Source organism: Eufriesea mexicana, unplaced genomic scaffold (genome assembly GCF_001483705.2).
Source record: "Eufriesea mexicana isolate 0111107269 unplaced genomic scaffold, ASM148370v2 scaffold9538, whole genome shotgun sequence".
In the NCBI taxonomy this organism is placed as follows: domain Eukaryota; kingdom Metazoa; phylum Arthropoda; class Insecta; order Hymenoptera; family Apidae; genus Eufriesea; species Eufriesea mexicana.
In genome coordinates this window covers 12,964-36,466 of record NW_016917269.1, presented here as the reverse complement: position 1 = coordinate 36,466, position 23,503 = coordinate 12,964, and the positions used below count along the sequence as shown (strand labels likewise).

The 23,503-nt window shown below is 37.1% G+C and overlaps 3 protein-coding genes and 1 non-coding gene across 8 annotated transcripts in view; 1 reads left to right on the top strand and 3 right to left on the bottom strand.

Moving 5' to 3' along the window:
- LOC108553218 (ribosomal protein S6 kinase alpha-5) overlaps window positions 1-12,742 on the top strand; it is a 56,040-nt gene extending 43,298 nt beyond the window's left edge. For all 5 annotated transcript variants that reach the window (XM_017908024.1, XM_017908023.1, XM_017908021.1 and 2 more), the window contains 5 exons: window positions 2,544-2,618; window positions 4,258-4,476; window positions 6,672-6,787; window positions 8,189-8,389; window positions 9,146-12,742. In XM_017908024.1, the coding sequence (XP_017763513.1) occupies window positions 2,544-2,618; window positions 4,258-4,476; window positions 6,672-6,787; window positions 8,189-8,389; window positions 9,146-11,134 (2,600 nt within the window). In that variant the 3' untranslated portion in view covers window positions 11,135-12,742. The remainder of the gene's footprint in view (window positions 1-2,543; window positions 2,619-4,257; window positions 4,477-6,671; window positions 6,788-8,188; window positions 8,390-9,145) is intronic.
- A 2,937-nt stretch (window positions 12,743-15,679) lies between these two features.
- TRNAR-ACG (transfer RNA arginine (anticodon ACG)) lies at window positions 15,680-15,752 on the bottom strand. Its single transcript has one exon. It is a non-coding gene; the product is annotated as a tRNA-Arg (tRNA).
- A 318-nt stretch (window positions 15,753-16,070) lies between these two features.
- Window positions 16,071-16,858, bottom strand: LOC108553157 (UPF0488 protein CG14286). The gene is made up of 2 exons (XM_017907951.1): window positions 16,742-16,858; window positions 16,071-16,610 (listed from the first exon to the last, which is right to left on the bottom strand). Exons 1-2 carry the CDS (start codon window positions 16,760-16,762, stop codon window positions 16,071-16,073), a joined length of 561 nt encoding a protein of 186 aa, XP_017763440.1. The 5' UTR covers window positions 16,763-16,858.
- Window positions 16,859-18,503: 1,645 nt separating this feature from the next.
- The window catches only part of LOC108553235 (neuromedin-U receptor 2), a 15,097-nt gene continuing 10,097 nt past the window's right edge, over window positions 18,504-23,503 (bottom strand). The window contains exons 2-3 of the mRNA XM_017908057.1: window positions 19,718-19,944; window positions 18,504-19,174 (exon numbers count right to left, since the gene is read on the bottom strand). Of these exons, the coding sequence (XP_017763546.1) occupies window positions 18,614-19,174; window positions 19,718-19,944 (788 nt within the window). The 3' untranslated portion in view covers window positions 18,504-18,613. The remainder of the gene's footprint in view (window positions 19,175-19,717; window positions 19,945-23,503) is intronic.

Here is a 23,503-nt window from a genome sequence, read left to right as displayed (position 1 = left end):
GCGAGAGGAAAAGCAAGATGGCGGCCGCGGCCTGGCGTTTCGTAACGGAACTAACGCATTTCATCGATTTGCACGGTAGAAAACGTGAATTAATTAGAGCAGAAAGTTAATCGTGGGAGTCAATGAAACTCGCGCCGTTCCAATTATTATTTCTATCATTCCGCGAAGCCTTTGTGCCCCGTCTCTGCCGCTCGTATCACCATCTCCGCGATTTGGATAACGTTTTCCAGCGAGATTCGATGGAAAGCCGAGCCTCGGTGACTTTTGTCCTCCCCAAGACGGATCTGCGTGAAATATTTGTATCAAATCCGCGGTTTAATCTTGAGATACGCGCGGTGTCTATCTACGTAGCGTTATACGATAATTAAATACGTTTCTGGGCCGTGTATTAAATACCAAATTAGCTTAACCGAATATAATCGAATTTCAAATTAGGTTTAAGCGAAATTAGCGTAACCGAATATAATGCAATTTTATAAATTAGGTTTAAGTCGGTAATTCAGTTGTAAGTTGTAATTCAATCTCTTGTCCCGAGATAGGTTAAATTTTCTGCGAAACTGCTTTGGTTGGACGTAACATAACCTGTACACGGTTTGCATGGAAAATACAACGCGTATCTAATACATGCTAAATTTAACTCGGGCTTATCTCTGAGTAGGAACTTGACGCAAACTCGAATCTAAGAAAGCTCGAATTTTCCTGTTACTTGTTGTGTGCTCGCGGTGTTATCTCTCATCGACGCGGAAGTATCCATATTTTACGCGATATTATCGATGATCCAGGCGTCTCCGATCTGAATCGAACGGGCGAAAAACTTCCTGCTATTAATCGAGCGAGATAGCCAATCGATTATTCGAAAGTAACGTCGGACGAAAGTTCGGACGATCGAAAGTCCGACTGGAAGCAGTCAAATAGAAAGTCCGGTTAACAGTATTTCGATAACCGAGCCCCGATGAAAGTTACAGCCCGTTTTCTGAAAGCGATAGAAAACGATTAGAAAATCGTTGTTTCGCTGTTAGATCGGTAAAATTGGAATCTTTTTTTCCAGCAAAGCTTTTCTTCGGTACCGATTTCAAGTCTCGGATAAACCGTTCCCACAGAGCTTGCAGACGTCAAGGGTTCGGTTAGAAACGGACATTTGTTTCATCGAGATATTCCGAGAATTTTTTCAACTACAATCTTACGTAACGTCTCCGTTAAACGCTATCGTAATTCTTCTTTTATCTCAGATAAAATATTTTCCCGACTAGAGGAGGCGAGCGTTAATCAATTTTTTTTTTACACCATATCTATTCGATGCCTTTGTTAACAATTTTATATGTACGTGTATGCATGTGTGTACGTATGTGAAGATAAAAATAGAATTAAGAGATATAAACTTACTAGAGAATCAAGGTATTGGAAGATATGTATAGGAAAATAATAATAATAAGTATATATATATGATTTAATTCTATCGAATATATCTGATGATAATGAGCTGCCTTTGAAAGGTAAAGAAAAATTTATGGTTGTGGGGAAATTTATTTTTTAATTCGTCCAAATATAAAATTTGTGATTATTTAGATTTCGAAAAAAGATTTTTAGGGAAATTACTAGTGTTTGAATTTTTACAATTTTTTAAATGAGAAATTGTCTTTGTTTTCTACCATAAAATTTATGGTTGTTGGAAAATTTATTTTTTTAATTCGACCAAATATAAAATTTGTGATTATTTAGATTTCGAAAAAAGATTTTTAGGGAAATTACCTGCGTTTGAATTTTTACAATTTTTTAAGTAAGAAACTGTCTTTGTTTTCTACTGTAAAAACGTCTAAGTAGGAATTAAATTCTCGGGGCGTGAAAGTACAGCCTTTGCCCTTTACATCGGCCCCACAAATATTATTGTACGATTTCTGCTCGCAAGGCTATTGCTGCTCGAATATTAACGTAGTATAGCTTCAGTTTTGCTCTTTATTATATAAATTTATACGTATATATACATAATTTAATTCAATTATCATATTTCAACAAATGGTAGGCCAACGATACATAACCTCAATAATTGACCGTAACCTAAAATCTAAATATCGTCCTATATATATACATAATTTACTTAAGTTATCATATTTCGGCAAATGGTAATCCAACGATACATAACCTCAATTACTAACCATAACCTAAAATATAAATATCGCGCTACATATACACATAATTTAATTCAATTATTATATTTCGACAAATGGTAGCCCAACGATACATAACCTCAATCACGAATCATAACCTAAAAACCAAGTATCGCCCCGGAAGCTTCAAATTCCCGTGTAGTATAATATTCCACGCAAAATCAATGAAGAAAACAACCTTGCCACCTTTCAGCCCGTACAATCTCTGACTTTCCATCCTCAACCCACGTTCTCCATTTCCCATTTCCCCTGAATCGGTCTTAACCTTCATCGCCGTTACATCAGATTGGTAAGCAGCAAAAGAAATCTATCATAACGTAAATCAAAGACGCGTGATCGAAGGAGCGGAAGTAAAACCTTCTTTCTTGCTGATTACAGTAAACCTGGCAGACAGCGGAGGCCAGAGGGTAGACATGACGCACTTCGATCTGCTGAAGGTCCTTGGAACCGGAGGTACGTGAACGAAATCCTTTATGATAGCGATTAAGCGAAACGGTCGACCGCGGGGGGGGGGGTCCCTTTCCCTTCAAGCTTTTCGCGTTTCGACTTGCCGTTCAAATTTCCCATTAACGGTCGTTCCCGCGTCGTCGCGACGCCATTTGCTGAATCTTTGCCCCCACCTCCACGGACGCGCGATAAACACGTGGAAATAAGCGAACGTTTATTTATCTTTGCCGGTTTCGCGAAATGGGACGTGTTCCGTGCACCGTTTTGGCCGATTCTCGTTTTCTCCTCGGCCATTTTGCGTTTTTCTCCACCGCACTCCGGAGTGGCCATGAAATCGCGCTGCTTAGGGGTTGAAGGAAGCGTGGAATGCGAGGATCGATAAAATGTGGCAAAATGATACTGCGAGAGTTGAATTTGAGTTTTTCAGAGAGACGCGGGATGGGAGTGGCTGTCGCGATCTACAGGGTGTTTCAATAAGATCGTGGTATATTTGGATATGTGAACGGAGAAGAGGGTGGAGTGTTAATTCGATGGGCTCGGATATTTTTATTGGTCGTTGGAAATTTAGATAATATATATTGAAAATACTAGAGATGCCTGAAATTTTCAGTTTGTAATTTTTTTGAGGGTTTTTTTGGTGGGATTTATGGATTTTGGGTTTGATAATTTCGTATCTTGGGTGATCTAGCGAGTGGACTTGTTAATTGTCGATTGGAGAATTGAAATTTGAATGTAAGAGATTTATTGTTATTGGAACACCCTGTAGAATTTTTACCGAAGCTTCATCATCCTCTTTAACACACTTATGAGTCATTTATCTATAGGTCTTTACATTCCAAACAGCGAACCTAACCTGAAAACACTTTTGAGACAGTGTGTGTAATATTGAACAAGCTTCTGTCATTCTCCTTAACAGATTCTAGAAATTACCTAACCTTTAAACATTTTTGACTATAACCTAACTTTTGAAGCTTTCTATAGTGTATGAATCTAACCATCTTCCTTTTAACATACTTTAGGAATTACCTACTTACAAAGTTTACTTTGTAATAAATAATTCACGTATTAAACAAATCTGTACCTCTGCCATTTTTCCCCTAGATATTTCCCTTTCAATATCAGTTCTAGTTACAATTTCTAACCTCTGAAAGTCCTTATAATATACATATAAAACATAATTCGAATGAAAGTCTCGTCATCTCTTACCATACTTCATAACGTCTACGCTGGAAACATCGAACCTAACCTAAAACCACATATGAAATACCCAATACAGCGTCGAGCGAACGTCTGCCATTTCCCCTAGCATAACCTCACAGATATCAGCCGTCAATCTAAAAATCCAAATTCAATAGTTTTCTTTTTCTTTTACGTCAACAGTTTATCGACACCCCGTATATCCGAACCAAGGATACACGAAGGCGGTTTCCCATTGAAATTTCTCAACAATAGACGCCGTCCACGTTAAAATGGCCGCTTCACGAGCGGAACCCCGCGGAATTCGCGTTCGATTAACGATCCAGAGGGAACGTGTTTAATCGTTTTAAGAATCGTATCGAGAACACGATATGAAATAAAAAAAAAAAAAAAAAAAAAACCAAAAAAAAAAAAAAAAAAAAAAAAAAAAAGAACAACTTTTGTGCAGCTTACGGAAAGGTGTTCCTGGTGCGTAAGAGAACGGGCACAGACGCCGGCCGCCTCTACGCCATGAAAGTCCTGAAGAAAGCGTCCATCGTGCAAAGAAAGAAGACGACCGAGCACACGAAGACGGAGAGACAAGTTCTGGAGGCCGTTCGGGACAGTCCTTTTTTAGTTACGCTGCATTACGCCTTTCAAACGGATGCCAAGCTGCATCTGATTTTAGGTGAAATCTCTAGATGATTGTTGAATTCAATGCAATTCGAGGAACGATCGCTCCGATATTTTTCGCCAGAGAGATCGTTCTTTGGGTTCGGTAGGTGCTTCAACCTGGCTCCTTAATCCACGTATTATGAAACAACAGACATTTGGATCATTTTTCCTCCACAATTTTTTTTATTTTATTTTATTTTATTATTTTCCCTACTGTTTTAATTTTTCTTTACCTCGGCTGAGTGCAGGATTTTACCATTTTTGTGTTTTTTTCACTGTATAAATAATTTCCGAGTTATGCAATTTTAGAAATTTTATCAATTTTAGAAACCATAAATCAAGAATTCCGAAATATTCGAAGTTGTGTATTAATATATTAAATAAGAAATTTGATGTGGCGTTTGTAAACAGTAACAGACGGTGAGAAACTTGGAAGAATATTCAACCTGACTCCTTATTCTATATATTATGAAACAAGACACTTGGACAATTTTCCCTCCACAATTTTTTGATTTTATTTTTTTTTTAAATTATTTTCCCTATTGTTTCAAGTTTCCCTTACCTCGGCTCAGTGCAGGATTTCACCATTTTTGTGTTTTTATTTCACTGTATAAATAAAATTTCCGAGTTATACAATTTTAGAAACCATATATAGAATGTCGGAATATTCCAAGTTGTGTATTAATATATTAAGTAAGAAATTTTATGTAGCGTTCGTAAACAACAGCAGACGGTGAAAAACTTGGGAGAAAATAACGTTTAGTGGAAAAAAAAGAAAAAAAAAAAAAAATAGAAATTAGCGACGTCGATACATATATCGAGGAATATTTGCTGCAAAGTGGCTAGAAAACATACGATTTATTGAACCAATTAACAAATCCTTTTCCACGTGCTACACTAGACAGCAGAATCCGAACAAATTTTCCACGACCGTTGTATCTCGCTGAATTTCAGTCCCGTTCCCTGCGTGTGCACGGCTATATCGTGTTTTGCAAAAATCCGCGGCGAGGAAACGTATGGTCAAGGTGGTTTTCAAAATACGATGCAATCGTGACATCATCGTCGAGTCGCCCGTGTAACGTTGTGCAACGTTTCTCCCTCGTAGAAGCATATAATCATTTCGCGATTTCGTTTCTTCCTCAATTATTTCTCTTTAGAAGCTATCGCAATACGCGAATTATTTTTTCTTTCGTAACACGCGAGTCGACCACCGTTTCAAAAGATTAAATACAATTTTCCGTATTATCTAACTAATCTAACAAAAATCGACAAACTCCTGTCTATAATTACGCTTACAATGCCCATTCGCAATTTCGAAACTAAAAATTCGCGATTCCTTGCGAAATTTCTAAATCAATTTTTATTCTACTTCAAATTGCCCAAGCTATTAATTTACTTTTTCATTTTACCCGATACACGAGCCGTTCACTGTACAAATCGATTAAGTCCAGTTTTTGAAAAATCTTAAATTTAAGTGTCAAAGCACTCGGTATAATTATGACTATATTATTTCATTGCATTTCTCCTCTTTTTGTTTTAAGGAATTAATCAATTTGTGCAGTGAACGACTGATATCTGAATTTTCCTTCCAACCTCTTCTTTCAAATTAGTATGCATCCTCGATATATCAGAATTAATAAGTAATTAAATTTTTGTCCCGTTATTTATTGCTTATACATTATTCCACAATGCCCGAATCAAAGGAATAAGCAAATGGTCAGGATTTATTTTAATTTGTAATTTTATAATAACTGCTCTAAGAGGACAATGGGAATATTCTGGGTCAAGTAAGAAGGCTGTCAGAAGTGAACCATCAGTGGTTATTAAAATATCCAAAAATACTTCAGACCTTTCCCATTCGCCAAAGAACACGATTGAATCCCAAATCCTGCACGCAGCCGCTTCATCAATGAATATTTCATACCTTCCAGCCCAATATCTCGTTGACGAGTGCCAGAGAAGGTAAATAGAGGGGAAAAAGTATCGTTATACATTCCACCGGTTCTAGAAACAATTACTCTATTTCCCTTTTTCTCTTTTCCTCCGTACCCTGTCCCTTCTGCGCTCGTGTTCCTTTCAAACGGCCATTCCAAGATGGCCGCGGAAGATTCGGGAAAGAGGGGTCTCTCGTACCGAGATTCTCGAATCTTCTCGCCCCTAAGGACGCTATTCAACCCGAAATTAAACGCATGCTTCGCATTTTTGCAGATTATGTCAGCGGAGGCGAGTTGTTTACGCATCTGTATCAACGGGAACACTTCACCGAGGACGAAGTGCGAATCTATATCGGCGAAGTTATTTTGGCACTGGAGCATCTACACAAAGTAAATGTCGTTCCCATGCGCCATTTTGCGTCGTTGAAAATAATCGGAAGACCCTGTCGCTTTGGAAATCCTAACGCGATTCTTTCAACGAAAATATTCGAGCAGCTTGGGTTGGAAATTTTTTAATGAAACTTGCTCGATTGTTCGGAAATGGTAATGCAATTTTGGAAATGAATGCTGCGTGTAAGGTGACCTATGAGTCTTGGAAATGAGCAGGTGAAATTGTGGAATTGTTAAACGACGAATATGATATCTATGAAATATCGAATTTATTGTTTATTGATAGGAGTAATGATATAAGGAGTGCAATTATAGCAGAGGTTTAGGCTTAGTCAAGTATTGTTATAGAGTAACAACAGTTGTATTTTACTTCAGGTAGATTATGTTAGAAACTAGAGTGCATTTTCTTTGTTAAATATTTGGCATTTCAAGCTGTTTGAATACTTTTGCGACTGACTGTATGTTCATGAAGCCTGTAATTTTAGGAAGTTTAATGGACTTAGATATGAAACGTGGAAACCTATAGTTTAGTATCTTTGTGTCATACACAAGCTTAACACTCCTTTGCTTCACATGGCAGGTACTTATTACACCTACTTATTTTAAAGAATTTTGTTTACCGACTATATTAAATATAGCTCTCAAACATTGTTGTACTTTGTATCTAGAATTTAAGTAATTCAAGTAGTTACCTATTTTCTGTTTTTTTGTTCAGTAAATAAGGAATGAAAGAATGTGGAGTGTAACTCGACATAGGAGTTCCTGTGATCAAAATTTATGTCGAGTCACACTCGACGTAGGAGTGCAAAGGGTTAAACCTGTACCTCGAAAGCTCTCTTTTTGACAATTTACAAGTTACTACATAGATTGTTATATATTATATATCACATAGATATTGCACGATACTTTTGTAACCACTTTATTCCTGGACTGTAGAACCTTCACCTTGAAACTATACGTTTTAATGTACGTAGAAGCGAACAAGTCCTTTCTAATGAAGTTGAGCAAACACTCAGCTTAATTAAACTTGGATTTATAGTAATCCCAGTCATCAGAGTGTGCTTGAAAATTCATTATTGCAGCTCGAAGGTAATTAGAAAAAATGAAGCAATTAGGTACCCTTTTCATTCTGCTCGTGACCACCTAATTGAGCCTGGTATCTAACCTACATCCGTCCATTTTCTACTTTCTACCCCATTATCCTATTCATAATTCAATCTCAATTATTATTTTGTAAATCGCATAAAAGGCGGGGATATAATTTTCGTGCTCATAATCCTACATGCACTCTGTTGCGAATATTGCTTGGTCGCACCGTTTGCCGGATAAATTATTCAAATATTCCGTTCTTATCTAGCATGCTAATCGACGAAACACACAATGTTGCATTTTCTGTTGCAGCTGGGTATAATTTACAGGGACATTAAGCTAGAGAACATTCTGTTGGACAAAGAGGGTCATATCGTGTTAACAGATTTTGGGTTGAGCAAAGAGTTCCTGCCGCACGAAAGGGACAGCAACGCCCGTGCTTACTCCTTTTGCGGAACTATCGAGTACATGGCACCGGAAGTGGTACGAGGGGGCTCAGCGGGACACGATATTGTGAGTCAGGATGAATTTACGTCACGATTTGTTCCCTTCGTTCCTGGAACTTCGTTATCGCGCCCGTATTCCCCGCTTGTCAGATACATTTTTATCGATTCGTTATTCTTTCCTCCTCAGTTCTTCGAAAAAAAGGCCACTTTCCTCTTTCTCTCCATTTCTCTATCGAAACGGAAAAAAGGAAAAAAAAATGAAACTAACGAATACCTCGACGACATTGGATCCCGAGAAAGTGAGAGAATTGTGACTCGAAGGCGTCTGTTTGTACCCTTATTTTATACAGAGCGTTTCAAAATTGGAGCATCGACCTGTCCTGATTGGCTGTTGATCGTTAATCTAGCGGTTGTGAGAAAATTGTAACAAGAATGTGTCTGTTTGTATTTTGTCCTTATTGTATACAAAGCGTTTCAAAATTGGAGTATCGACCTGTGTTGAATGAAACCAATGTGAGAGCTGTTGAATGAAACCAATGTGAGAGAGAGATACTGAAAGTATGACTCATCGTCAGTGAACCTTGATATTTTAACGTCTTGCAGTTTAACGATCGCTACCATTCACTTTATCGTCAGTTCTCGAAGTTTGAAACAAGTTTGAAACACCCGGTAGAAACTTGAACGAACTTTTACCGTTTACGCCAAGCACCCAAAGTCCAAGTCGTTTCAAACGTAATACGCGTTTAGTCTACAACCCAAGTTCCAAGAATAATCTAGCTACATAATTTTCGATGCTAAATATTTAATGATGGTCGATTTCCAGGCGGTGGACTGGTGGAGCGTGGGCGTGCTCACGTACGAGCTGCTGTCTGGTGCTTCGCCTTTTACGGTCGAGGGCGAGAAGAACACGCAACAGGACATCTCGCGCCGGATACTGAAAACGGATCCACCAATTCCTAATCATCTCAGTCCGATCGTTCGAGACTTCATCCTGCGTCTGCTCGTGAAAGACCCGCGACAGCGACTCGGCGGAGGACCAGGTGACGCCAAAGAGCTTAAGGAGCACTCTTTCTTCAAGAAAGCGCCATCACCGTTCAGCTGGGATGCCCTGGAAAGACGCGAAATCCCGCCACCGTTCGTTCCCCGCATCACCCATGAACTGGACACCAGCAACTTCTCCGACGAGTTCACGAAAATGATCGCAGCTGACAGTCCAGCTGTGGTTCCTCCCAACCATGACAAGATATTTAGAGGTTACTCCTATGTGGCGCCGTCTATACTGTTCGGAGACAACGTGGTCAGTAAAGACATTTTCAAGGAAGCCACGAAAGCCAACACGGAGTGTCAGAGACCTTCAGCATCGGACGTTTTAGCAGCCAGGTTCGAGGAGTCCACGTTTTTCCAGACTTACGAGTTAGACCCTCGGGAGGAGGCTTTAGGGGACGGTAGCTTCTCAGTGTGTCGCAAGTGCAGGCACAGGAAAACATTGGAGGAGTTCGCTGTGAAGATAGTCAGTCGCAGGATCGACTGTGGAAGGGAGGCTAGCTTGTTGAGAACTTGTCAGGGTCACCCGAATGTAGTCAAACTAATCGAAGTCCATCAGGACAGAGCGCACACGTACTTGGTAATGGAACTGTTATCCGGAGGAGAGCTATTGAGGAGGCCGAGGCCCTTCAATGAGCAGCAGGCTAGTAGAATAATGCGACAGCTCGCTTCCGCAGTGCGTTTCATGCACACTAGGGGCGTGGTCCATCGGGACCTTAAGCCAGAAAATATAGTATTCGCCCACGAAGGAGAGGACTCGCCGGTGAAGATCGTGGACTTCGGTTTCGCCAGGATAAAACGTGGTTGCGAGCCTCTGCACACCCCGTGTTTCACTCTTCCATATGCGGCTCCAGAGGTGGTTGCCAGGCAAGGCTACGATCAGAGTTGCGATCTCTGGAGCTTGGGCGCCATCTTGTATTCCGTGCTGTCCGGCAAGCCTCCGTTCAGAACAGGCTCGCCGGACCTGGCAACCAGAATCAGGGCAGGTGAGATCGATTTCGACAGCGAGTCCTGGAGTCACGTGTCTAATTTCGCCAAACAGGTCGCCAAAGGCTTGCTAACCGTGGACCCAAGCAAAAGACTGACAGCCAGTGGCTTGGCGAATCATCCTTGGCTAAACGAGTCTAGTTCGTTTGACATGACTACTTCATTCGACTTGACTACTTCGTCCGACGTAGTCACGCTGGATAACGCCAATGCCACGCAGGAGAAGCCAGAGGGCTTCCGGTTACGCGAAGTAGATGGCGCCAGGCTTGCACAACGCAGAAAGTTGCACAAGCGCTCCACCTCTAGTTCCGTGTCATCGTCTGCGTCTACCACTTCTTCCAGTCCTTCTGTACAACTTCTCCGACCCCCTAGTGCCGCCACTAACCTCGCATCCTCTGCATCACCTGCGCAGCCGAGCGCCTTCGACTTTGGCGAGGACAAAGTGAACGAGTACCTCAGCTCTTTGTCTTCTTCCTCTGACTCGAACTCGCCGAGAATCATACAGCAGGAGTCGTCTAAGAAGCGGCGTAAACGGGACGAGGACGAGGAGACCAAGTCGAAGAGGCATAAAAGGCACGTGGAATGTAACGAGATGTATAAAAATAGGATTGGTCCGGTGACAAGGTCCAGGAAAAGGAAGCTGGAAGAGCAGACCGTGAACGGGGACGATTTAGCGGTGATAGAGTCCTGCGAGACAAGTCATGTGGACTTCAGGGAGATCCATCGGAAACAGAAGGCAGGCAAACGGCCCAAGAGGCTGGCTACCATTACCGTGGAGTAGATCAAACTCGCGCCACCTTCTCCTCGTATCTCTCCTATGTATATGTATGCATTTCACGTGATGTTGTAACGTTGGCTGCCTTCGAAGCTCGACCGATTCGGGCAACACACATTGCGTCATTCCTATTTCCGGGACTTCGTTCGGGGACCGTTCAGAGTTTGTACAAGCCACGAAAGTGATGCATGTTCTATTTTTTTTCTTTTTTTTTTTTTATTGCTAAGACAATGTAACTTAGCAAAGGAGAATTTAAGTTCATTATCTGGCCCATTACCTAACGGGTTAGGTAGCGTCAGTTGGATGTTGAGGTTATGCGAACTGTATAAAGCAATATGGCGGAGGCGAATTATTTTACGAGGCGTTCAGTGTTTTTATAGTCACTTAACCCCCTGTTTTATTGAACTTTGTGGTATAATAGGGAATTTGGGAGTATAGGGTAGGTTTGGAATGTATCACGAGTACATTTAAGATACTTCGACGGACTCATGCCGGACTCAAACTCGCGTCCCCGAACGACATTGTTCCTTATCGCAATCTTTAAATTATTGTAGATACGTTTAATTTTATGCCATGCTTAGGGTTACGTATCATCGAACGGAGCTGCGGAAAATAGTATTTTAAGTAGAAAATAACGAATACGTGTTCCTCATTTTCTTCTTTTTTAAAAAAGCCACCGGAATCTAACCTAAAAGATTTTACCGAGCATTCGTCGTTCTCAGATCACGATTGCTATCTGTCCTGTTAGGGAAGCTTCGAAACCAAACGTGTAGACTTTTATTATTCTTAACTATTTTATAATAGTCTTTGTATCGACATTTACTTTATATTAGATTTTCCAAATGGTTATTCGTTTTCTATCACGAATACTATATCTGACCAGCTTCTCCGCGTCGATATTGTGTACATAATAAATTCTCAGAATTAATTCAGAAACGTTCTCGTCGCGGGGGAACGTCGACTTGGTCGATTTGTACAGAAAAACACGATTCTCCTTCGAAACGCGACGAAAGATCGACGGAACGATCCCACGTGGTCGCTTCCCTCCGATTCGTTTTCTTTCTTCGCGTTGTCTGTGATCAACCGTGTAAAAACAAAAGCAAAAAGATGTGTAACGAAAATGCAAAAAGAAGAAAAAAAAAAAATAGTATGAGTCGTCGAAGTGCATGATCGTTTCGTCGAATCGTCGGCTTTCCGTGATCCTCCTCGTTCCGACCTCCTGATACTCCTCGCTCCGACCCCCTGATCTTAGATCCGAAGCTGAAGGACGGGAGAATGGGAAAAGCAGACGAAGGGGGAAAGCGTGGAGAGAAAAAAGAAAAAAAATTGAACGACTTTGTGAAAAAAAAGAAAAAGAAAAAAAAAATGCCGATTCTTGAAAATCACGCATAGAAAATGTGCCTCAGAAAGACGATTTATAAGGCGTGTGCGAGTGTGGTGTTTACGCGTTTCGAACGATGGAGTAACGAATTTGGAAAACGAAAAAGGAAACTCGACTCATTCGGAATAAACGTAATTAAAAAGAATATAGGAGGATGTGGGAAAAATGTTTAAACGTGGGCGTGTGTACCCACGAAGTTATTGTACCGGGAGATGAGTAAACGTATTGTGGTGTACACGTCGATTATTATTATTAATTATAAACATATTATATATATATAAATATACTTATACACACGGTGGACACACAAAATCATATACACGTGTACATTCTATATAGGATGTTAGAAGATAGAGTCGATCAAGGTCATCGAGTATTGTAATGATAATGTATCGCACGTGTTTCCTTGCGATTCCTTCGTTTCGTGCGAATATGTTTCACGTATTAATTTTTTTTTTCTTTTTTTCTTTCTTTTTCTTATTTTTTGTTCTTTTTGTTTTTTTTTTTTTTTTTTTTCTTGTGAACAATGAAACAATCGTAAGCGTGCTAATTGTATTAACAAACGGAGCATCGAAATGTTTGTAGAGAGATAAGCGAGTTGAAAACAGTTGCACTTTGTTAGAAAAAGAGGGAGAGAGAGAGAGAGTGAGAGACATTGAAAGTAAGATCGTGTTGAGATTTATTTTCATAGAGACTTCGATACGGTTTTATTTAACTCTTCGCTGCCTCGCAGAATAATTGAATTTATTATGAATTTTAAAAGTTAGAACGATTACCGTTGCACCAGATTGATTCTATTAGCGATATTTTGTTCAGACGATGTTGTTATGTTGTTTCGGTCAGTTCTGCAGCGATGAGTTGAAATATATGTACCGTTAAGACAGGAAAGAAAGTTGGCTCTTCAATGCGCGATAGTTTCTTAGATTTCAGTGTTTTTATTATGCAACGATTAGTTACGCGGTGACTTGTGAATACGTTCGAGACGAGATACTTGTTCAAATTTAATCACGAAGGCAGGGAAACTCGAGCAAACGATTCTGCGTAGAAAAGCGAATCGAAAGTGCGCAGTGAAATTTTTACGTACGAGTTGTCGTTCTCGAGAAATTCGAGCTGGAAAGTACGTGGGGGCTGCACCTAGTTTACCGACCAATGTTTTCTTGAAAGTTCGTATATTCCTTATTCAACAATACCTTTAAAAACTTGCGAGACACGACGGACGGAAAACCAACAAATTTTAATATTTAATAGAAGGGCATATAGAAAATTCGAGTGCATACCCCACGTATGTTCAAAATTAATTTACTCGGAAATGGAGCCTCGTACTTGAAAATCTTCCTCTATATTTTTTATTCATTTTGTTACGTAGAATCAGCTGGTACAAATTTTTAACGTCAATCATTTATAATTTTATTTTTTATACTAAGATTCGTTCCAGATTTTCGTCAATTCTTCCAAGACCGTTACATCTTCCATTTCAAAAGCAACGAATAACTTCTTTAAATAGCTTCCAACCGTTAGTTTCACGTTATTTTACGAAGCAAACTTGAATTTTCGATTATTTCTTGAATCGGGTAACGAACATATCCACGAGTCACGATGTATCGAATTAGCGTTTAAGCTGGAGGCTTAAAGGAAAGGAGGGTGTCGACTGCTGTGAAAAAAGTGTGACATTAAAAAAAGAAAAAAGGAAAAAAAAATGCGAAAGAAACGAAAGGTGACGAAAGAGGGACGGCGAAGACTGAAATGGTTGTACACGGACTCAGGGAACAGAGAGACGCAACCGAGGAAAAAAATTCTCTAAAAAAATCGATTACGGAGAGGATGAGAGCGTTCCACGTTGAAGGGAAACGCGTGCTTCTACCAAAGACGACCGAAGCAAAATCGCTCTGCAAAGACCAAAAAAAAAAATGTTAAAAAGTTGAAAAAAAGTCACAAAAATAAAAGTAAAAATACAAAGAAAAAAGAAACTTAACCTTGTCGAGATATCGTAAGGCGTGTAATTGCTGAATCGTGTGTGATTTCGGGCGTAACAGTTAATCATATAACGAAGACAAAAAAAGAAAAAAAAAAAAATGAAAGAAAGAGATATTTAAATTTGAAAGGAACAGATATATAAAGAATTATATATTATATATATTTAATATAAGACTATATTAGAAGATCATATTTCTTTAATAAGAGGATATTTCTATTTAGGGATCGTACGAGTCATTATTGAGTCTTTAATAAGTTGGAATCAGTTGGACTGTGCCCAGGAGGAACTGATTTTTTCTAGATACATATATCACTGTTACGTTATTAAAAATAATTAACAAAGAAGAAGAGGAAGAACAAGAAGAACATGATCCTTTGGAAAATATGTATATTTATACAGGGCGTCGTAAGAGTCTAGTGCATTCTTTTGATAATTCGAAATTAATCGAATCGTTCATATCGATATGGTCGCGTTCGTTATGTTTACACTGATGTTTATTGTAAAGATAGTATAGTGTTTCCGTTCGGTTCGAACGATAGGCTGCTATCTCTAGCAGAGTTTCGTTTTTTTTTTTCTGTTACGTATTATGGTTTTCCGTAAAAGAAAGACCGAATAATTCTTCGGCCACATGTGTTCGTATTGCTCGTTGTTTTGATCAGGATTTTTCATTATCGATGGATATATAAAATTGTGCGATAGACTTTTGAGACATCCTATATGCATATATTATATATAGTTATATACGGATTCAAGCTTGTACCATACGATAAAGAGTGCTGTTCTGTTGCTATAAGTACGTAAGAGAGACGAGATACCTTTGTTACTACTGGTTGTTAAATATATCATAACATAATATTTATTTACATAACGAATTTTTTACTCGCTTCGTACAACATATCCCTAGTTTTTAAGATGGAGGTCTTTTCAGTGTATTTTTTGACGTGTGCCTTCTGTTAGTTTTTTTACCTTTATCTTTTCTAATTACTTGCTCCTGGTTTCTTGTTTTCAATGGAAGTATTCAATTGGGAAGATTTTGTTGTCATTTCTATTTTGAATCTCCATTTCTTTTTAAACACTTTTGCTTGAATTTAATTATTTTGTTGTATATTTGTAATTGGATTGATAAGAATTCATCCTTTCTTTTTCATAGACTTGATTAATTAAAATTTGTGTTTATAGAAAAAAAACTTCGAATCGATCCTGCCAGGATTCGAACCTGGAATCTTCTGATCCGTAGTCAGACGCGTTATCCGTTGCGCCACAGGACCACTATACTGCTTAAGAATAGTACATAAAATATAAACTACAATTTATAAAAATAATATATTTTCTTTTCTTCATATCCTTTTAATTGAATTTTAATTATGTTGCAACAAACAAAATTATATTTAAAATAAAATAGACAAACATAAATTTGTGAAATTGTTGCACAAGTTTTAATAATAGTCATTTTTAACATTATTTCTAGTTTTTAGTTGTAAAATTTTAATGAACATAATAAAAATAGACAGGAGTTTAGGAATTATAAAAAATGGAAATCATAATCTGTCAGTTGTAATAAAAACAATAATCAGTCTTTTACATAGTTACAAAAGATTTGTTTCTTCCTGAATTTGAAAATTAAATTTAAATACAGACTGTATATTATCATTATCGGTTGTATTTTCACTAGAATTCAAAGGAGGGATGACACTTTTTGCAAGTTGTATTTCCTTTGTAGATGTAGGAGCAGCAGCTTTCTTTATAAATGTATACTTTTTATTCTGAGTGGGTGGAGATATAAATTTGACAGAAGATGCAGTTTTGCTAAACTTCTGCTCATCCAAAGCCATTTTTTCTCTATAATTTCCTAATGTATTACGCATTATTTGCCTTTTCTTTATCAGAGATGCATTATTACTTTTCAGAATATTTATATTTCTCTTTAAATCATGGACTTGTTTGTCAGGAAGTTTCCCAGTAGCTAAACACATTTCTAAGTGTTGAATACACCAGCATAATTCTAATTCAAATTGATCTTCGGCTTCTTGGCTCAGGCCACTATCAGTTCTTGGAGCAGTATTTCCTGAATTTCCAGCTTCTGGTAATTCTGTACTTCTTTTGTTTGCAACTGACAGCTTTGTATTCTGAAATTTTTATTTATTATAAATTAAACATTGTTATCATTGTTGGTTATAATATAGTGTAGGTTAGAATTAACGAATCAGGTGTCTGCTTTTTAAATACATTATAGAAAAGGAAAGAAATATATTTATACCACTTTAGGTTTCGGAGGCATTTTTAATACAATTAAAAATGCAGCTATTCAATGATTTTTCTGATTATTTATGTAACTTTGATTGTTTAGAATTCCTGTCTGTATTGACATATTTAGTCATTGGTACACACTTTGTAGATGCGATAGTAAGTAGCTGTCCTTTTATGTTTCATTAGGTTGTCACCAGATGGCCAAGCATTCGTCTTTTAATGGAGTGAAATTTAATTTTTATATAATTTTTATTATTTTTGAGAACATTCAATTTATTTATTAATTTTAATACATTTTTTATACAATAATACATAATATATTCAAAAAATATTTTACTTACTTGAGAAAAATTTCAATATATAAAAATATTTTAAGACAAAATAGATTGCTGTAGGTAAATGCAAATCGGTACTGATGACTTAAATTTCAAATAAATATCATTTAATTATAACTAATTTAAATAATGCTAAAATTATTTATCAAAATTATATTTATTTTATTTTGATCATAACATTACCTTTTTCATAGAGGATTTAAAATGAAGTACAACTGTATTTTGTAATTATCAAAAATATTATTACTGAAAATACATGGACTTCCAAATAAAACAAAGAAGATACATATGGTAAAACTAAGGAGCTGACTATTTTCGAGCTCATAACGTACGGAAAATGTACACTTCTAATAATTGCACAATAAATAATATATCACATTCTTAAGATTCAAATGGGACCGATAAACGAGCAGCTTATTTTAATATGGCGATGATGTCATTGTCATTCGTCTTATATACTTACTTCCTATGCTATTTAAATATTATTCTATGTTATATAAAGATATATACGTAGGTATACAATTTTTTCTTGAAAATTAGTAGTATCATATAAAAATAAATGAACTACAAAAATAAGCAAGAAGAAAAATGGTGACATGGAGAATTAGATATAGTTTAATGTTAAAGTAAAAGAAGCGAACGTTCATTGATCCTCAAGAGTTAAGATTCTTTTATTTCATATTATAAAAAAATAATAAACGTTTATTCCTCATTGCATAAGATTTACCTAGGGTCGACATTGCAGAACACCTAGAAAGCTTCTATAGGTCAATTATCGACCAACGGGGAATACATTCAAGATGGCGACATTACGTGATCTCCGTGAAAAGTCTAGTTAACAAGGATCAGTCTTTTTGACGTTCGAAGCAGTCCGGACTAAACTGTCGAATCACTCGGATAAAATTTGTAAACGACGACGAGCTCATGATTCGTCCGGATTAACGAGTTCGCATCGTCTACTCTGTTAGCTCAGTGATTAATTGAAATAATTTTATTTTAAAAAACACATTTTCACGCTCAAGCAAGAGAGGTTCGTATGTTTTCTTAATTGATTAATTTTTATAAAATACAACTACAGGCTTTTAGAGACATTTCAGGACAAAGTCTGGTACAAAGATTGCAAGGACTCAATTTTTATCGGAAATTAACTGAGCTGATGCTATTTTTGTACTTTATGATATAATACGCCAACATTGTTATGCAAAATTCATTCATACTGTATTTCTAACAGAGGATTTCACTTTCTTTCTTCAAAATTCATCTCATTTGAAAGTTCCACTTGATCGTACAATATCAAAGGAGCATATTCTCAGTGTTGCACAAAGTTTAATTAACCTTATTCATCATTCTTCAATCATTTATACAAAACTTAATCTCACAGCTGTCAATTGCACTATAAGATTTAAACAGAAACAGTCAAACTGTTCCTAACCCCATCACCAACAGGAACATTCAGCTCCCAATCTAACCTCAATATACTTCGTCACCGTCGTTCGTTACTTCGAGATTTCATTTTAAGCCATTTTACCGTCCTTCGAAACTCTATTTCAAACAGGTCGCTGTTCATCGTTTTCATTCCACGTAGCCATTGAAATCTCTTCTCGTACGAGCTCCGGCCTTCTCACACTACCATTTTCTGGAATAGTGTATGTATTTCTACGGGCGAGTTTCAAAGATTTCAAACCAGGAAACCACTTTAGCACACGCCACCACTTCTTCCCGGACTCGTCCACATTCGATAGTTTCACAGTAGCGTATCTAGGCGATCTCACTTTTCTCGAACCCTTCGAATAAACGTCACCTTTGTGTTTAACCTCCTTGGGTAGAGGCTTTAACCTCTTGATATCTTCGTTGTTTTTCTTCTTGATGACAGTTCGCGTCGAACCCACCTCCAGCTGGTCGACCAGTGACGTAGTCTGCTTTAGGCTGCCCTCGTGCCCAGAGTTGCCAGAATAATCGATGCTTTCGTGAACAATTCCTGTTCCAGCTGTGCCCACGATTCTCGATCCACTAACCACTCTTTGCTGAGATCGAGAAAGACTCGAGTAGGAACGTTGTTCGTTGCGAATTGCCAGTCCTGGGATTCTACAGCTCCTTGATAGTGTTTCCTGTGAAAACAAAATAATGTCTCGTGACTGAGAAACTGTATACCTATTCAAATGTGATGTTACTGAAATGTTGGAGAGATATTGGAACATGGGTGGCTGGTCAGAAGGTGATCACTCAATTGGTTAAACTCGAGTGCTCGATGTACGTGCATATAGGTTAGGTGAGTTTGTTAAATGTATGATGAGTAATATGATTTTATTATTATTATTGTGTTTAATGAATATTATTCTTTTGAAGAAAATAGGGAAATAGAAATACAAAAAAGTGAATAAAAGCTATTATCTTTTCTCGATATTTATCAATACTGTTTCAGATATTTATTCTTTAATTTATTTCGAGTTTATTTCATCATTGCTCAACGATGTTTCTGAGTTGTCCTTACTACTCAATTACAGCTTATATGATGTTCCAGCTAATAATGTTTCGTCAGTACAAATAACGTAATTGGATATCAATAAAGGGACTGTCCAAGTAGATTAACTCAGAACAAACTTCTAATTGTTTGAAGATCGTTGTACTCAAGGAAGGATATTATTACTCACCATGAACGCCACGCGAAATTTGTTCGACATGATGTTGTATAGAATTGGGTTAATCGTCGTGGACACATAATAGAATACACCGGATATGTAGGTCATAAGGATATAAAGGAACTCCATCCTCTTGTTGTTCGAGGTTATGTGATCGTCGGGGTTTGTTCCGTAGATGGCGATCAGCCGCTGCACGTGAAATGGTGCCCAGCAAATAAAAAATGCTATTACCACTGCAACTGTAACAAAATACCAAAATTTACTCGTTAAATTTTTTTTGTTTTGTTTTTGCATACTATCAGTAAAAATAAATTCCTAGGAACTAAGGGTAGACAGCGTCCTATTATATTACGTAATATGTTTGATTCAATGGCTGTTTCAATTGGTGTCAAGGAAAATCATCGTGAGAACTGTATGGGATACAATGTCCTTCTATTATCGGTTGTCGATAATTATTTTCTTGAAGGTAATACTTTCTTTTATTCGTCTGATAGCTGAGAAATAAGGTTATCCTAACCTCATCACTTAGCTATATGAATATATCAGAGTACATATTGATAAACTTTTTTAAAATTTAATCGAATATATATTATCGTTAGTTGTTATATTATTGCAGTTGTAACATATAGAAGAATTTTTTGAAAAATATTTTGATTTCAGGGAAATTTTTTATCATCATAATTCATAGATATTTTTTTTCCATCATATAAATCGATGATCAAGAGTTTAGACAGGCTGTTCACGTTTTGGCAACCTTTCAAAGATTCCGTTTGATATATGGAGACCCCCAGCAAGATGTTTTTTCTTGTCTCATAGGAAAACATAGACCATCACTTAGAGCGGCTGTGATAAATGGAACGACCTGTATAGACAGTTGTAAAATGGATTTTTATGTTAACCTAGTAAACTTCGGACGAACTTTTCTTTTGATTAAATAATTTTCAGAAACGTGCAATTATTTTTATTTTATGAATACTAATTGAATGAGTATTCTAACGGATGTTAATAGGAAAATTAGAAATGGAAAAAAGGGAATTTTAATATTAAAACAACAATTGGAAGAAAATTAATCTTCAACGAAAAAGTTACTTTTTATGATTTCGTAATTGTTAATAATTTGTAATTTTCCAGAAAATGAATTAATTTTTATGTGTTTATATAGAGTAAGTAAGTTAGAGGGAAGATCCATATCTTAATAATTATGCTAATTGTGAAGTTCTCTCTGTAGGAAAATCTCATAAGATGTCGCTTCTTGGATAATTAATACTGTGGCAAATCGTCTTAGTAGCTTCTTTATGGGATTGAAACTCGTTTAATTATGAATCATGCGAGCAGTTAGCAGGCACTTAAGAAGAAATTTATGAATTCTAAGTATCCTAGTAAAGTGAATATTTCTTAGAGTGAAACTCGAGTGCAATTTAAATGAAGGCAGAATTATATAAAGATTTGAAGGTTAGGAAGAATTAATGGAGGCTGATGAAGTTGTATAACAAAGCATTAACAAAATTTACTCAACAATTTATAAAATTTAATGGTATTGCAGTTTCAAAAATCTAGAAGCTCGAATTATTCATCTACGTGTTTATTGAGCAACAAAAGCTTCTTCTCAGAAGCGTCGTCCATTTTTTGTTCACTTCACCCTTTTCAAACTTCTCCATTTTACCAGACGGTTCAGACATGGCGCTGAAGTTGCGTTAGTTCCCTCAATTTGCTGTTTTTCATTCAGAGATAAAAGAAAAATTGGAAGAGAGAAGTGGAAGCAAAGGGAGTTGGAGAGCTATAATAGAAGTGAGGTTATGTTCGGTCGTTTTCGAGTTCGTGTCGATTACTAAGCGATATTGCGAGGGTCGCTTTTGAAAGAATACACAAAGGCCGGAATTGATATGCGACTGAGGTCAAGATCAGTCGAGTTATGGCATTTCATAGCAACGTGTCTTGCACGCTCCCTTTGAATAATTCATCCACGAAGCTGGATACACCGAAGTACGTTGAGCTTATTAATTTCACTTTCTTTTCAGAGACGAGCTTATCATAGCTTTCCTTTTTCATATTTCTTTATTCTGAAACTCATTATTTTCTTCTACACCTATTTTTTTGTCTCGAATTTTCAATAATATTGTTCGAAAATGATCGATGAAAATTAGGTTAGGTATTAGAAGATGCGAGTATGGACAAAATTTAAGTATTCAGGTATACTAATTCAATATTACTTCAAAAATTTGTAGCGATGATAATTGTGAACAGTGGAATAAGGTATTAAATGTTTGTACAGTTCTACTACATCAGCGGAGTTTTAGGTTGGCGGCGCTAGTGTTCCCTCGTTCTCTTAACCACTCAGCATCTTAAGTTCAATTCTACCCAGAATATCATCTATATATTTATAAATAATTTATTACACACTATTTTGTCACTGCCAAAGTTGCAAGAAAATAGTAATATAATCCACGTGATCAAATATTCTCACGAAGAGAACGCAGAAGTACTGTGCAGTGAAACTCGAACTGCCATGTTACCCAGAGGAAAGATATCCGAGGCAAGGCATCATAAAATCGAAAGAAAACCAACATCGAAACAGAAGTTAAACACCATCGACGAAGTTCGAAAAGGTATGGAGGCATCTCATAGCTCAGAGAGCAACGAAATGGATATCCTGCTTGCGAAACGAGAGACGTGACCCGCGTAAATTTTGTTCTTGGGTCGTCCAAATCTATGCTTAAAAATTCACCGGTCCTCGGAAGCGGTTACTCCTGGGACGGTAAGATAAATCGTGTTGGTAACCTCTTCTACCCAGAGGGACATAACTCGTTTGTGGTATTTTTAAGACGGTTTTTGGAAAAGTTCGCCGCAAGGAGCTCAAAATAGCGTCGAAGTTTAAATTAGATACAGGTCACGTTTCGTTTAGTTACATATGTAAATTAAATTTAAATTATGTATCTAATATCACTCGTATATTTCGAGGTATAAATTAATTTGAGGCGAATTTATGACAGACTTATGGTGTTTTATGATCATTTTAACGTTATTTTTTTAGCTATTATAATTTAACCTGGCAATTTAGTGACTTAATTTAATATTAAATTCAAATCTTTTATTTGAATGTTCCGTTAATTTGAATTTGAGAAAATCGGATGTACCAAGTCCTCCTTCTCTGATCGAGTCGATAAGGTTAGTTTTTATTTGTTGTTAAAGCTGGTCAACCGAGAATTACTTGTTTTATTTCAATAACTACTTTTTTTGCTGCTATTAAATGAATGAAGTTTTTTTCTTGAACAAGATATGTCATTTATGTATACATGTGTAAGTACATCTCGTAGATGAGTAACGACGAACTGGCTGCGAGAATGACAGAAGGAAGAAAAAAGCGGGGACAAAAAGAGCGGGGAATTTCTGGTGTAACATAATCAATACGTAGTATAGAGAAAAGTAAACAACACAAAAGCGATAAATAAAACACGCAGCATATAGCCTCGATAAAGTTTATTAATTTTTCAGGGTGATTCACTGTCGTAAAATTAAAATTGGCTGCTAGCTTCATTAACGTTTTTAAATTTCCCGCCAGTACAGCAATTAACCTCTGTCACGATAAAGAAGGAAATCAACGCCTCGTTTACTGTTACTGGGAGAAAGATGAGGTTAATGAAAAGAAAACACAGTTTCTGGAGCAAATATTATTCTCAGACAGCTTTTTGCCTGATCTCTTTGTTCATAGCCTGTTCACCTTGCATTCAACGTTAAATGCACCTGTGCCTTTAAAAGGAGCGTCTGCATCGTTCCATGTCGTTTCCGGGTGCATTCCTG

Bases quoted from the DNA above. Each gene is read 5' to 3' on its own strand.
- LOC108553157 (XM_017907951.1), bottom strand. From the start codon at position 16,762: ATGCCTCCGAAACCTAAAGTG. The intron at 16,611-16,741 runs GTATAAATATAT...TAAAAATTTCAG, and splicing joins TGCCTCCGAAACCTAAAGTG to AATACAAAGCTGTCAGTTGC.